This window comes from Crocuta crocuta, unplaced genomic scaffold (assembly GCF_008692635.1).
Source record: "Crocuta crocuta isolate KB4526 unplaced genomic scaffold, BGI_CrCroc_1.0 scaffold130, whole genome shotgun sequence".
NCBI lineage: Eukaryota > Metazoa > Chordata > Mammalia > Carnivora > Hyaenidae > Crocuta > Crocuta crocuta.
In genome coordinates this window covers 8,746,885-8,761,921 of record NW_027527920.1, presented here as the reverse complement: position 1 = coordinate 8,761,921, position 15,037 = coordinate 8,746,885, and the positions used below count along the sequence as shown (strand labels likewise).

Sequence of the window (15,037 nt, the reverse complement as noted above, 5' to 3'; positions counted from 1 at the left end):
AATCTACCACCAGCACATATGCTGATTAACTGATGGTGACGGAGATGATAACAGAACCTATATCACTGAGTTGTTAAGAAGATTAAATGAGTTCCATGCAGAGAAAGTTCAAGACAGTGCCAGACAGGTAGTAAGTACTATTAGTATCGTATAAGCTTTAGGTACTGTATTATTATTTTTAAATATAATTTATTATCAAATTGGCTAATATACAGATACTATATTATTAATCAAATGCCCCCCTCTCCTGGTCATCAATCAATAAGGAAAGGCCTGCATTTCTGGGATAGTGGGGAAGGAAGGGCATAGTTTGTACTGGAAGGATGGTCCCATCCCTGGACCCTCCACATCACCACCCCACAGGCTGAGGCGTTTTTGTAGACACACAGTCACCAACAGTCACACCACATGTCTATGTCGATCCAAATCCTTTATATCAAATGAGGGAGATGGCATGGAGAGGGCAGGCACCCTCTGGGGTCAGGACAGACAGAAGCTTATCTATGTCTTATCCTAGACACTGGGTGGTCAGCTTGGCTACAGAGTACAAGCCATAGACCAGAACCAGAAGAGTTAATGAGTGCAGTTCGGGCCCCAAAATAGTAGATGGGAATGGAGTAGGCTAGATACAGTGCTTCTCACACTTTACTATGCACACAAATGCCCAAGAATCTTGTTAAAATGCAGGTACTGATTGGTAGGTCTGGGGTGGAGCCCAGTATTCTGACTTCTAACTAGCTTCCAAGTGATGCTGATGCTGCTGGTCCTCCAGCACACATTGGGTGACAAAGGTCTGCAACCGACACAAAGGAGCCATTTCCCCTGACCTCCTACTCTCAGAAAGGGTCTTCAGGTTAATGGTGAACCAGGGCATGATGTTTTCTAGGGGAAAAACAAAACAAAAAGAGCTGTGACATCAATCACAAGATTCTGTGTCAAGTGACTCAGGAACACGAACTGTGCACAGGATAGCTCAATCTGAAGTTTGGAGGTCAATGGTCAGGGCTACAGGACATCCCAAGAATCTCAGAGACGCTCTGAGCTGATAAGAGCTTAGCCAACCCTTTTCCCAAGGAACAAAATCAGAAACCCTCAGCCGGAGGCAATCAGCACATACCTAATTTGATTCCTCAAATATCTGAGAAGCACCACTCAGGCCAGGCTCGGGGAATACAAAGAACTCCCAGCGCAAAATCAAAGAGCTGACTCAAATTAGAAAAGTCCTGGAGCGCCTGGGTGGCTCAGTCAGTTAAGCATCTGACCTCAAGGTCTTGATCTCATGGTTTGTTGGTTTGAGCCCAGGTTTGTGGGTTCAAGCCCTGTGTTGGGCTCTGTACTGACAGCTCCCGGCCTGGAGCCTGCTCCAGATTCGTGCATGCATGTGTGCGTGCGTGTGTGTCTGTGTGTGTGTGTGTGAGCCCCTCCCCTGCCCCTCAGCTGCTTATGCTCTGTCTCTTTCTCAAAAATAAATAAACATTTAAAAACACCCAAAAAAAACCCCAGAAAGAATAGAAATGTCCTCCAAATAAGGCACAAGAGATGAGAGATGATTTGGGACTTTGGGGGCTGTGATGAAATAAGGCCAGAGCCATTCAAAGCTTGGTTCAGCAAAGGATGTTTCCAGGAAAGCAACAGCCATGAAGTAATTTAGCCAGAGTCCTAAATTTTGGAAACTGCAACATATGTGTTATAGGTGTGTAATGACACCTCACAGTGCTGAGAAAATGAATTAAAAGTAGCTTAAAATGATACACTGTTTCACATTACTTCCAAGTGCTTTAGCTAACAATGAGAGACTTTTTAATGGCTCCCTACCTTCCTTCTTCAGGTAACCACAATATAATCCAGAAGGCCAACTCTGGACCTGATTCCATTTTCTTTAAAAGCTAACCTTTGAGGGATGCTGGCTGGCTGGGTAGGTCAGCCTACCGAGGAGCCTGTGAAGCCTGTGCCTCTTGGTCTCAGGATCGTGAGTTCTAGCCCCACACTAGGGGTAGAGTTTACTTAATAAATTTAAAAAGCTAAACTTTGGGTCAGATACAGGTCCAGATGCCAAGTTCTCTGCATCTTTCCTGTAATTCATGTAACATGTGGTAAAACGAAACCTAAAGTATATTTATTTAAGAATGTGTGCATGCCCCCAGAGGTCAACATGCCAGGCCCTGCCTGGTGAGTGGCTTTCTCCTGAGAAACTGCTCATTAAAACCATGCCTACAGACAGCCAAGAAGCTGTTCAGCCTGGGCTAGTTTCCCTAACAATGGTGCCCATATAAGGAATATGGCGACAGAACAGGATGGTAAGAATCTGTCTGTGTTTCTCCAGTGGCCCTCGAGAGAAAGGGTTCACTGTCTAGAAGTGGCACAGTAAGCCCCATGCCTGGACAGTCTGTCACTATAAAGGAGTGGCTATTTGGGGCTACCTGAATTACCAATGCTCTCCTAAGGGACTATAGGTATGAGAAGAAGGAAGGAAGTGCCTCAAACTAAGAGCATGGACACCTATGGGGAGGGATGTGAAATCGAGTGGACTCTATCAGGGGCACTTTTCCTTTATTTGTATCATTTGTATTTTTTAAAACAAAAATATAACCAACCACTATTTGTTTGCATAATTAAAAATAAATTTTAGGGGCACCTGGCTGGCTCAAAGAGTGCAACTCTTATTCTCGGGGCCATGAGTTTGAGCCCAACATTGGGTGTGGAAATCACATAAACAGCCACCTGGGTGGCTCAGTCGGTTAAGTGTCCCAACTTTGGCTCAGGTCATAATCTCACGGTCCATGAGTTTTCAAGCCCTGCATCGGGCTCTGTGCTGACAGCTCAGAGTCTGGAGGCTGCTTCAGAGTCTGTGTCTCCCTCTCTCTCTTTCTATCACTCTCTCAAAAATAAATAAACAATGAGGTGCTTGGGTGGCTCAGTTGGTTGAGCTTCCAACTTCAGCTCAGGTCATGATCTCATGGTTCATGGGTTCGAGCCCCACATCAGGCTCTGTGCTGACAGCTCAGAGTCTGGAGGCTGCTTCAGAGTCTGTGTCTCCCTCTCTCTCTGCCCCTCCCCTGCTCATGCTGTCTCTTTCTCTCTCTCTCTCAAAAATAAAAATAAATAAATAAACATTAAAAAACATTTAAAGGATATCACATTAATAAATGCTCTTTAAATAAAGATTTATAAAGTGCGAACAAATTAAAAGAATTTCAAAGCTCCCTTTGCCTTTATCCTATATTCATCAAACAACCTGATTTTGTTTGCCAAGAAGACTGAAAAAGAACACTTTGAGCATTCTCATTCACTTGCATGTCTCTTGGTAAAAATTAACAAGGTGCATTGTGCAGTACCATCTCTGGTGAGTTTGGTTCCTCTGACTCCAATCTCTCCTCCTCTGTCTACTCCTCCTGAACAGATTCCCCTCTTACCCTGCCACCCCAGGGATCTTTCAGAAATGCATACTGGATCTCACTAATACCCTCCCCTGCCCAAGGATAAAATCAACACGTCCTTGGTAAGACATGCTCAGTCCTGTTTACTCCAGTCAACCTCATCTCTTCCTGCTCCCCATGAGAACCACACTGAAGTACAGACTTGTCCTTCTCGATGAGCACCTGGCTTTCTGCCCATCCTGATACTCCTCCTAGAAAACCCTTTTCCTCTTCTCTGCTCCTTGAAATCCTCCATGTCCCTAGGGATTCAGTGGCATCAGCCACTGCCTCTACTTAATGCTCCCTGACTCCAGGCCACTGTGGAGGACTGGGATTCCAGCTCTGGACTTCCATATTATATATATATATATATATATATTTCTAGGGCTTACCCCATAGTACAGCTGAACATACTGTTAACCTCTCCTTCGGTCTTTAATTTGGCATCCTTAGCACCTGGCCCACAGCAGGCACTTCATCTATTAACAAAACTGAAGGAAGTTCCAATCCCCAAGGCTCTGGTATCACAAACTCACAAAATTGAAGATCTGAATTTTCAGAATAAACCACAGGGAAAGTCAGTCGGCTTATCTTTCTCCAGCCTTCCACTCCCTGTCCCCTGAAATGCCTGTGCACTGTGCCTGAGGTGTCCTTAACACATCCCTAGCCTGGGCTGCAATGGATAAGGTAAGGGCCAAGGGGCTGGGCCTCTGTCCCTAGACCTCCTGGGAGTGATAGCAAAGAGGGAACCCAGCCCTGACCACCTCATCAGAGAAAATTCTAAACATCTGTTGATTCTAAACATCTCCCTTAATCTGTTAACATAGTTCATAACATTCATTGACTTTTTTTTTTAAGTTTATTTATTTTTGAGTGCATGCAAGTGGGGAAGGAGTGGGGGTCTAGATAGAGGATCTGTACTGACAGCAGAGAGCCTGATGCAAGGCTCAATCTGACAAACCTCGAGATCATGACCTGAGCAGAAGTGGGATGCTTAACTAACAGAACCACCCAGGCGCCCCCATTTTTTTTTTAATATTTAACTAATTTTGATTTCTGGAATAAATCCACCCTGTTAATGAGGAATTCTTCTTTTTACACATTGCTAGACTCAGGATCATAATATTTTATAGAAGACTTCTATATTTATACTCATGAATGACATTGGCCTATAATTTTCTTTCCTTGTATTTACCAGATTTAGATCAAGGTTATACTAGCTTTTTTTTTTTCAATCCTCTGGAAGAATTTTACACAAAGTAAACCTGGAAACACTTATTCCCTCAGTGTTCGGTAGAATTCACCAAGGAAGCCAACTAGGTCTGGAGTTTTCTTTAAGGGAAAATCTTTTACTAATTCACTGCCTTTTTAATGATTATAGGCTATTTTGATTTTCTAGTTCTTATAAGAATCAATTTTGGTAAATTATATTTTTCTAGGTAAGTCCAAATATTTGAGTTACAAAGACAACTGATATCTGGAATGTTGACCCTGAGGTGAACTCTGTAAGAAATGAAGTGCCTTGTGATTCATAGAATGACAGCTTACATCTGTACTGTATATTACAGTTTATACAAGTACTGCCCATATATTATCTCATTTGAAGATCAAGGTCTCGGTGCCTTCTGTGATTTTTGGTGTCTGATTATTTGCCAAGGGATGGATAAGTTCTTATTTAGCAGAATCATCTGATTCAGATCAACACCCTACTGCTGGCCATGCTGGGAAATTTTGTGGAGGCCTATGCAACTATTGAATTCCTCACTTCACTCCTGGGAATCACTTGTCATTAACAAGGCAGCCACCAAGAGCTTTGGGAGAGTCGATATTAGAGTATGGGTGAGTAATCTGAGTTCACAGAAACCTTCCCTAAGGCCAGGCTGGGAATGTTAAGTCTGGGGGCTGGCATGTTTACTAATACGGGTCCCCAGGCCACGTGGCCTGGGACGCAAAGGACAGCGCGGGAAGGGGTGGAGAGGGAAGCACACTCACCAGGGCCTCAAAGTCCTTGCAGTCGTGGCGGGCGTACGACGCAGGGAAGGGCCGCAGCACCGAGTCGCGCTTGTAGCTCTGCAGCGCGGAGGCGAAGAGGCTGCAACGGAGGTCAGCGGCCAGCATGTCGCGGTCCACCGCCTCCCTGACGGCCGCCCAGCCTGCTGGCTGCATCCGGGTGGCGGCGCGTTGCCGGTGGAGACGCGCAGATCACGGGCTAGGGCCGAGCCTGCGGTCAGCGCAGAGCTGGGCCCAGGGACAATGGGCCAGAGGGGACTAGGGTTCCCAGGCCTGGGGTGGAGCTAGGCCAAGGGATGAGATGACAGGGGTAAGAACGTGCTGACGAGTGTCTTCCGCTAGGGGCCGGGCCGGGACGCTCCCGCTCGCTGCCTGTGGAGACCCGCCGGTGGAAGAGAGGGACCCTGTTGGGCCCCGCGGGTCAGCCTGGGGGGTTGGGCCTAGGGATAATGGGGCCCGGAGGTGGGGGGGTGCCCCAGGCCTGGGGGAGGGGCTATGACATGGGATGAGACGACAACGGCGGGAACGTGCTGACACGTGTCCTCTGCAGGAGCCTGGGGCGGGGTGGGGGACACCCCCCAGGGGGTAGCAGGGGAAGACCCGCTCCCCCCCCCCGCTCCGCGCGAAGCTGCGGCACCGCCCGTGCCTTCCTGTTCCGCCTCCAGTCCGACGCCGCCGAAGCCCCGGCGCTGGCCCGGCTGCCCCCGGTGCCGCCTGCGTTCAGCCAGCCGCGCACGTCCGCCCACGGTGCCCTGCCTGCCGGATGGACTCCGGCGCCCGGCTGCGCGCCCCGACCTACCTCCCCTAGCCGCCCGGCTCGCCACGCTGCTCCGAGCTCCTCCCAGCCCAGCCGAGGCCCCGCCCCTGCCCGCGTCCTTCCCGTCGCGGGTGCGGGGTTATGTCCGCCACGCCAGACCCCTAGACGCAAGGTGTGCGGCCCCGGTGGAGTCGCCTACGCCCCTGCATGCTTTCCTCACAGAAGCCCTGGGGGGAACTGACCCGCACTTGGATTTATCTTTGTTCCAGCTCCTCGAACTGAGCCTGTTTGTCTCGCCTGGGGAATTGCTAACGACCTAGGCCCAATCGTTTCTCTCCAAAACCCTCCTCGCCAGAGCCATGTAACACCCAGGGCTACTGGGTCTCAAAGTGCTGTACTGCTTACCCATAGCCAGGTGGAGTGAATCTGGAATTCACATCCAGGTCTGAAAACTAAAAGATCTTTCCTCTGCCTTTCAGCCTCCAGAATTCACTGCATTGCTTGTCTCTGGCCTCTCCCTCAAGATGTAGCAAGATCCTCCTTTGGGGTCTTGTCAGAAAAAGAGCCAGGCAAAGAAAGTAATGGGGGAAGCCAGAGGGTAAATTGACCTAAATTCAGGAGGGAAGGGACTAGACTCCCAGCCCCTCTCCAAATTCACAACCCCATTAGAGAAAACCCCAGTTTGGCCTCACGGTCACATGGAAATCTAAGCATAGGTAATTGCTAATTCCTAGATCAGGAAGCCCCCCTCAGTACCCTGCCCCCAGCTCCTATATGCCAGCATCCTCTGAGAGAGGCGCTTCCCCTCCTTCCCCAGCCAGGCTGAGCTGAACTCTGGATTCAGAGAAGAGGTGGTCTGTGACTTTGGACTGTATTTATGACTTTGGGAGGAAGATCAATATTGGACTCCCAGACACCACATGGTTTCCCAGGCCAGGCAATGAGTGTTGGCTGCTCCCAGGAGTCCACATCAAACCTCTGGTTTCTATGAAGACCGGCCTGGTCCAGACACATAAAAAAGTGTTTTAGACCCTTATGTCTTCAGACGAGACCCCTAGTGTCCCCCGGACCTCATGGGACCCAGGAACTAACATGGCTGCTGGAGCTCAGGCCCAGAAAGGCAGTGTGTACAGCAGGAGGGGCTAGAGACCTGAGAACCCTCCTTCATTCCACCTCTTCTTCACTGCGGACCCTTAGACAAGGCCAACTCCTTGGCCTCAAGTGTTGTTTGTGGGATGAAAACAAATTTGCTTTCTAAATCTGTTTTCTCACACATGAAATGATTAACCAACTGAGCCACCCAGGCGCCCCTATCACACATGAAATGAAAATCATCGTAAAATACCCACATCCCAAGGCGGTGTGGGAAACCCTCTGAAGATGCAGTCCTCAGAGTCTGGGCATTCTACAGAGCAAGCTCAGCTAACTAGTTCTGTGTCATTGTGTTTGTTTCCTTTTTTTTCTTTTTAAGTCGACTTATTTTTTAGTAATTTCTACCCCAATGTGGGGCTCAAACTCACGACCCTGAAATTAAGAGTCCCATGCTCTTCCAACTGACCCAGCCAGGCACTCCCGTTTATTTCCTTTTTATATTTTTTAAAAACAACTTTGCAGAAATATAATCCACAGTACCCCCATTTAAAATGTAAAACACAATCGTTTTTAGTATATTCACAGATATGTATAACCATCACTGCAGTCAATTTAAAACATTTTCATCACATTCAAAAGAAATCTTAGGTACTTAGTACATCTAGTACATGAGGATGAAGTGTTTTTCCATTTATCTGGATCTTTAAAAAATTTTTTCAACAATGTTTTGTAGTTTTGTGAATAGAAGTCTTGTCCTTCTTTAATTAAATTTATTCCTACATATTTCATTCTTTTTCATGCCATTATGAATGGAATCATTTCTTAATTTCATTTGTTTAAGTGGGACTTAAACTCAAGAGTAGCATGCTTTTTGTATATCCTGTATCCTCCAAATTTTCTGAATGTGTTCACCAGTTCTAACAGGTTTTTTTGGTACATTTTAAATTTATCTAAATATAAGATTATGTCATCTGTGAATAGAGATAAATTTACTTCTTTCTTTCCAATGCAGATACTTTATATTTATTTATCTTGCCCTGATTAGAACTTCCAGTACAATGTTGAATGGAAGTAGTGACAGTGTATATCTCATCTTGTTCTTGATCTTACCAGGAAATCATACATGCTTTTTTTGAGTATGATCTTAGCTGTGGGTTTTTCAGAAATGCCCTTGGCCAGGTTGAAGAAGTTCTATTTCTAGTTTGTTGAGTGTTTTTCTCACTGTGAGAGTGCTGGATTTTGTCAAGCACTTTTTCTGCATCTATTGGATGATCATGTGGTTTTTGTTTCTCATTCTATTGATACAATGTATTATAGTGATTTTCAGATGGTTAAAACAATCTTGCATTTAGTGGGGATAAATCCCACATACTTATGGTACATGATTCTTTTGATATGTTGCTGGATTTGGTTTGCTAGCATTTTGTTGAGGACTTTTGCATCCATATTCATAAAAATATTGGTCTGTAGTTTTGTTGTGATGTCTCTGTCTGGTTTTGATATCAGGATAAAATTGGCCTCATAGAATGAGTTGGGAAGTGTTCACTTCCCTTCTATTTTTTGGAAGAGGGTGAAGAATTGATATTAATTCTTGTTTAAATGTTTGGTAGAATTCAGCAGTAAAGCCAGATGAGCCTGGGCTTTTCTTTGTGGGTAGCTGTTTTGTTTTGTTTTGTTTTTTAAAGTTTATTTATTTAATTGGGGGGGGCATAGAGAGAATCTTGATGTAGGGCTCGAACCCACAGACTGTGAGATCATGACCTGAGCTAAAACTGAGAGTCAGATGCTTAACAGACCAAGCACTCAGGTACCCCTATTTTGTTTTTTGTTTTTACTAATTCAGTCTCTTTACTTGTGATCAGTCTATCAAATTGTCTATTCTTTTTGTATCAGTTTTGATAGAGTGAGTCTTTAAGAATTGTCTATTTCACCTAAGTTTTCTAATTTATTGAAATATACTTGTTCATAATATTCCTCTATAATTCTTTTTATTTCTGCAAGGTAGGTAGTAACGTCCTTTCATTCATTTCTGATTTTAGATTTTTTTAAAGATTTTTTAAAAGTAATCTCTATATTCAACATGGGGCTCGAACTTATGATCCCAAGATCAAAAGTCACATGCTTCACCAACTGAGCCAGCCAGGTGCCCCTGATTATTTTTTTAAAAATGTTTTTAAATCTTTTTTAGCATCTGTCTACAGAATCATAGTTTCTCTCCTTTGACCTACCTCTTTTAAAAAATGTTTTTAATGTTTATTTTGAGAGAGAGCATGCATGTGCACACCATGCACACAACTAGGGGAGGGACAAAGAAGAGAGACAGAATCCCAAGCAGGCTCTGCACCATCAGCACAGACCCTGATATGAAGCTTGAACTCACAAACCACAAGCCATGAAATCATGACCTGAGCCAAGATCAAGAGTTTGACACTTAACCAGCTGCACCACCCAGGCACCCCCAGGTGCCCCTGATTTTATTTAATTGCTTAATTAATTTATGTATTTTGGGGAGCGTGCAATCAGGGGAGGGGCAGAGAGAGAGGCCAACGCAGGACCCTGAGATCATGACCTGAGCCAAAATCAAGAGTCAGACGCTTAACCAACTGAGCCACCCAGAAGCCCTAAGTTTTGTCACTTTTGTTGGTGTTATCAGCGAACCAGCTTTTGGTTTCATTGTTTGCTCTATTATTTAATAGTCTTTCTTTCATTAAGTTCTGCTCCAATCTATTTTATTTCCTTTCCTCTGCTTGTTCAGGTTTAGTTTGCTCTTCTTTTTTGAGAGTGTTAATTAAGGTGAAAGTTTTGTTTATTGTTTTGAGAACTTTCTCCTTTTTTTTTAAATTTTTTTAATGTTTTTTATTTATGTCTAGGAGAGAGAAAGACAGCGTGAGCAGGGGAGGGTCAGAGAGAGAGGGAGTCACAGACTGAAACAGGCTCCAGGCTCTGAGCTGGCAGTCAGCACAGAGCCCGACGCGGGGCTCGAACCCACGAACCACGAGATCATGACCTAAGCGAAAGTCGGACGCCCAACCGACTAAGCCACCCAGGCGCCCCAAACTTTCTCCTTTCTTAATGTAAGCATTTACACCTATAAATTTTCCTCTGAGCACTGCTTGAGAAAATTTGTAAGTTATGAATTTATAAAAGTTCCTCTAAGCACTGCACTATATTCAGCTGCATCCCATCAGTTTTAATATGTTGTGTCTTCATTTTCATTAAGCTCAAGTGTTCTCTAATTTCTCTTTTGATTTCTTTTTTTGACATGTTCGTTATATAGGAGTGTGTCATTTAATTTCTACCTATTTTTGAGTTTCTCAAATTTCTTCCTTTGTGGTCAGAGAACCACATTTCATTTCATTGTGGTCAGACAACACACTTTGCATTACTTCTATTATTTTAATTTATTGAGCTTTGTCTTATGGACTACCATATGCCTATCCTGGAGAATGTTCCATGGGCACCTGAGAAAAAATGTATATTCTGCTGTTTTTGGGTCAAGTATTGTATAGATGTCTCTTAGGTCTCATTGGTTTATGGTATTTTCAAATCTTATATTTTCGTATTGATTGTCTATCTAGTTGTCCTATCTAATAATGAAAGTAGAATATTGAAGTCTCTATTACTGTGGAATTTTCCATTAATTTATGTTAGCTTTGGCTTCATGTATGCTTTCTTATTGGTGCTATATGTTCATAATTGTTATATCTTCCTGATGGAGCACCCTCTTCAAAATTATAAAATGTCTCTATCTCTAGTAACATTTTTTTTTGTTTTAACGTTTGTTTTGTCTGGTATTAGGATAAGCATTCCAGCTTTCTTTTATTTACTGTTTGAATGATACATCTTTTTCCAGCCTTTAATTTTCAACCTACTTGTATTTTTTAATCTAGTGTGTCTCCTGTAGACAGCATATAGATGGATCTCATTTGTTTGTTTTAAAGTCTGACAATCTCTGCTTTTTGGTTGAATTATTTAATACATTCACATTTAATGCTTTCATTGATGTACTTAAACATATATTTTACTTTTTGTTTTCTATGCGTCTCAGATCTTTTATGTTCCTCTATTCATACTTTTACTGATTTCTTTTATATTAAATGAATATTTTCTGATTTAGCATTTTAAATCCTCTAATGATTTTTTTAAAGTAATTTACCTAGTGATTTCTCTAGGGCTTACCATATACACCTTAACTTATCAGAATCAACTTCATACATTTACTAACTTAATTCCTGCAATATATAGAAATGTTACTCCTATATAGCTCTCTTTGTTTACCCCTTTTTGTAGTCTTACTGTTAGATCATATCTATAAATGTTACAAGCCAAACAAAATATTGTTATCATTATTACTCTACATAATTTTATGTCATTTTAAAGAAGGTGAGAGGAGAAAAGAGAGCAAGTATATATTTATCACTTTTGTTATATTATTATTCTTACTTATCATTTCTGGTTGTATTTATATATTCTTCCAGATTTGAGTTACCATCTGGAGACATTTACTTAGCCCAATACAGCTTTGCTCCCGCACAAACACTATGTGCTCTTCTCATCAAGTATATTACATTTCCATTCTATAGGCCCAACAATACATTATATACATATTGTTTTATACAATTGCCTTTTAAATCAGTTAAGGGAAAGGACAACAAAACTGCATTTATTCTGTCTTTTATAATTATGAGTGCTTTTCAGCTTATTGTGTGGACTCCCATTACTATCTGAGGTCACTTGCCTTCAGCCTAATGAACTGCCTTTAGTATTTCTTGTAAGGTAGATTTGCTAGCAACAAATTCTTTCAGTTTTTATCTGCAAATTTGCTTCATTTTTAATGTTTACTTTTTGATTTTTTCATTTCTTAAACTTTTTTTTAAGTTTTTATTTATTTCTGAGAGAGAGAGAGAGAGCAGGGGAGGGTCAGAGAGAGAGGGAGATACAAAATCTGAAGCAGGCTCCAGGCTCTGAGCTAGCTGTCAACATAGAGCCTGACCGGGACTCGAACCCACCAACCATGAGATCATGACCTGAGCTGAAGTCGGAGGCTTAACCGACAGAGCCACCCAGGTGCCCCTATTTTTTCATTTTTTGAGAGACAGAGCGAGAGCATGGGAGGGGCAGAGACAAAGCAAGACATAGAATCTGAAGCAGGATCCAGGCTCTGAGCTGTCAGCACAGAACCCGAAGTGGGGCTCCAATTCAAGAACTGCAAGATCATGACCTGAGCTGAAGTTAACCACTTAACCGACTGCGCCACTCAGGCGGTCCTTCCTTTTCATTTTCAAAAGATAGTTTTGTTGGATATAGGATTCTGGTCAGCAGTTTTTTTCTTTGAGCAACTTGAACATGTTATCCCACTGCCTTCTGGCTTCCACTGCTGCTGGTAAGTCAGCTTTTAATTTTATTTGGGTTCTGTTGTGATGACTTATTTTTCTCTTACTGCTTCCAAGATTCCCTCCTTGACTTTGGCTTTTCACATTTTTCAAAATCTTTTTTTAAATGTTTATTTATGTATTTTGAGAGAGAGAGAAAGAGAGAGCGAGAGAAACAAAATCCCAAGCAGGCTCCATGCTGTCAGCACAGAGTCCAACTCAAGGCTTGAGCTCACAAACTGTGATCGTGACCTGAGCCAAAATCAAGAGTCAGATGCTTAAGCAACTGAGCCACTCAGGAGCCCTGGCTTTTGGCATTTTTACTATGTTATGTCTATTGGTGGATCTCTTTGAATGTATTCTACATGGAATCCATTGGGCTTCCTGTATATGTAAATTATTGTTTTTCTATTATTTGGGAAGTTTTCAGCTATCATTTCTTCAAATATTGTTTCTGCTCCTTTCTCTCTTTTCTGCTTCTGGTACTCCCATTACACATACATTGATGTGTTTAATGCTGTCCCACATTTCTCTGAGGATCTGTAATTTTTCTTGTTTTCCTCTATGCTCTTTGGATTACATAATCTCTATTGATTTATTTTCAAGTTTGCTAGTTCTTTCTTCTGCTAGTTAACATCTACTGTTAATCCTTGTGGTGAATTTTTGAATTTTTTATTTCAATTTCTATAATTTTCAACTCCAGCANTTTATTTCTAAAATTAAATTAAAAAATTTTAATTTTTAATTTATTTTTATTTCTAAAATTAAATTAAAAAATTTTAATTTTTAATTTATTTTTATTTCTAAAATTAAATTAAAAAATTTTAATTTTTAATTTATTTTTATTTCTAAAAATAAATTAAAAATTAAATTTCTTTTATTTTAGAGAGAGGGCATGTGAGTGGGTGAGAGGAGCAGAGGGAGGGAGAGAGAGAGAGAGAGAGAGAGAGAGAGAGAGAATCTCATGCAGGCTCCACACTCAGCACGGAGTTCAAAATGGACTCCAACCCACAACCCTGGGATCATGACCTGAGCCGAAATCAAGATCAGATGCTCAACTGAGCCACCCAGGTGCCCCTCCATTTGTTTGTCTTGAAATAATTTTTGTCCCTTCATTAGTATTCTCTATTTGATGTGACATTGTCCTCATACCTTCCTCTACTTCCTTAAACATATTTATAATAATTACTTTCAAGGCTTTGTTAAACTCAACATCTGGTTGCTTTCAGAGGCAGTTTTTTGTTGACTGCTTTTTCCCCAGTGTATGGGTCATACTTTTCCTTTTAGGTGATTAATATCATTGTATCAGTAGTGATAAACCATGTTGATGTATTTACCCTTGAAATGAGGTGGTGAAAATGGCAACATATCTATGTAGTCTTCTTCTCAAAAACACGTTACCCCAGTCTAATCGTGAAGAATACATCAGACCAATCTCAGTAGAGGGACATTCTACAAAATATCTTACCTGTATGCCTCAAAACTATCAAGGTCATCAAAACAAGGAAAGTCCAAGAAGCCTACAGCCCAGAGGAACCTAAGGAGACATGATAACTAAATAGAATGCAGTATCCTGGAGTGGATCCTTGAACAGAAAAAAGATGTTAGGAAAAAAAAAAAAAGAAATCTGAATAAATTACAAACCATTGATTCATTCATTGTAACAAGTGAACCATACTAATAATAACATATTAGTGAGAGGGCAAATGGGGGTGGGAGATACAGAACTCTCTGCACTATCTTCACATCTTTTCTGTAAATTTAAAAATTTTCTAAACAAGTCTATTTAAAAGTACACGATTGCCAAATAGAGTTTAGATTATGACTGCAGGGATGATTTATCATAGAAAACTGGTGAATGTAATTTTCCACGTTAATAGATTAAAAGAGAAAAGTTATGATTATCTCAATACTAATCTATACTACAAGAAAAAAAATCACAGAAAACTAGGAATAGAATGGAACCAGCTTAACTAGAAGAGTTTCTATCAGAAACCTTTTGAGGCCCAGTACAAAATGAAAATGTAGGACCCATTCAAAATTACTAAGAATTTCATGAAGATGACTGTAGAGCTGGGGCCTTATGAACAAAAGGCAAGTGCATAGGCTGCTGGTCCATGAAGCCCCACCCGTCTACATCAAATTTAGCACTTAATAGTTGTCCAATGCAAGCTATGACCCGAGTAGGAAAAAGATACCCACTATCATTGCTTTGGTTCAATGCCTCTATTTGAGTTCCCAATCAGTTAAATAAAACAAGAAAAAGAAATAATAACATGTATAGATTTATGAGGGAAAAACAAAGTTGTCACTTTCAAATGATATGCTTATCTACATACAACATCCAATAGAATCTACAATGATTAGAACAAGAATTTAAGATCACTGGA

The 15,037-nt window shown here is 41.8% G+C and overlaps 1 protein-coding gene across 4 annotated transcripts in view; it reads right to left on the bottom strand.

The window, feature by feature from the left end:
- PARP16 (poly(ADP-ribose) polymerase family member 16) overlaps positions 1 to 6,271 on the bottom strand; it is a 22,640-nt gene extending 16,369 nt beyond the window's left edge. For 3 of the 4 annotated variants that reach the window (XM_077747043.1, XM_077747058.1, XM_077747067.1), the window contains exon 1: positions 5,409 to 6,219. In XM_077747043.1, the coding sequence (XP_077603169.1) occupies positions 5,409 to 5,582 (174 nt within the window). In that variant the 5' untranslated portion in view covers positions 5,583 to 6,219. The other variant, XM_077747050.1, reaches the window with a different exon arrangement.
- Between the last annotated feature and the right edge of the window lie 8,766 nt (positions 6,272 to 15,037).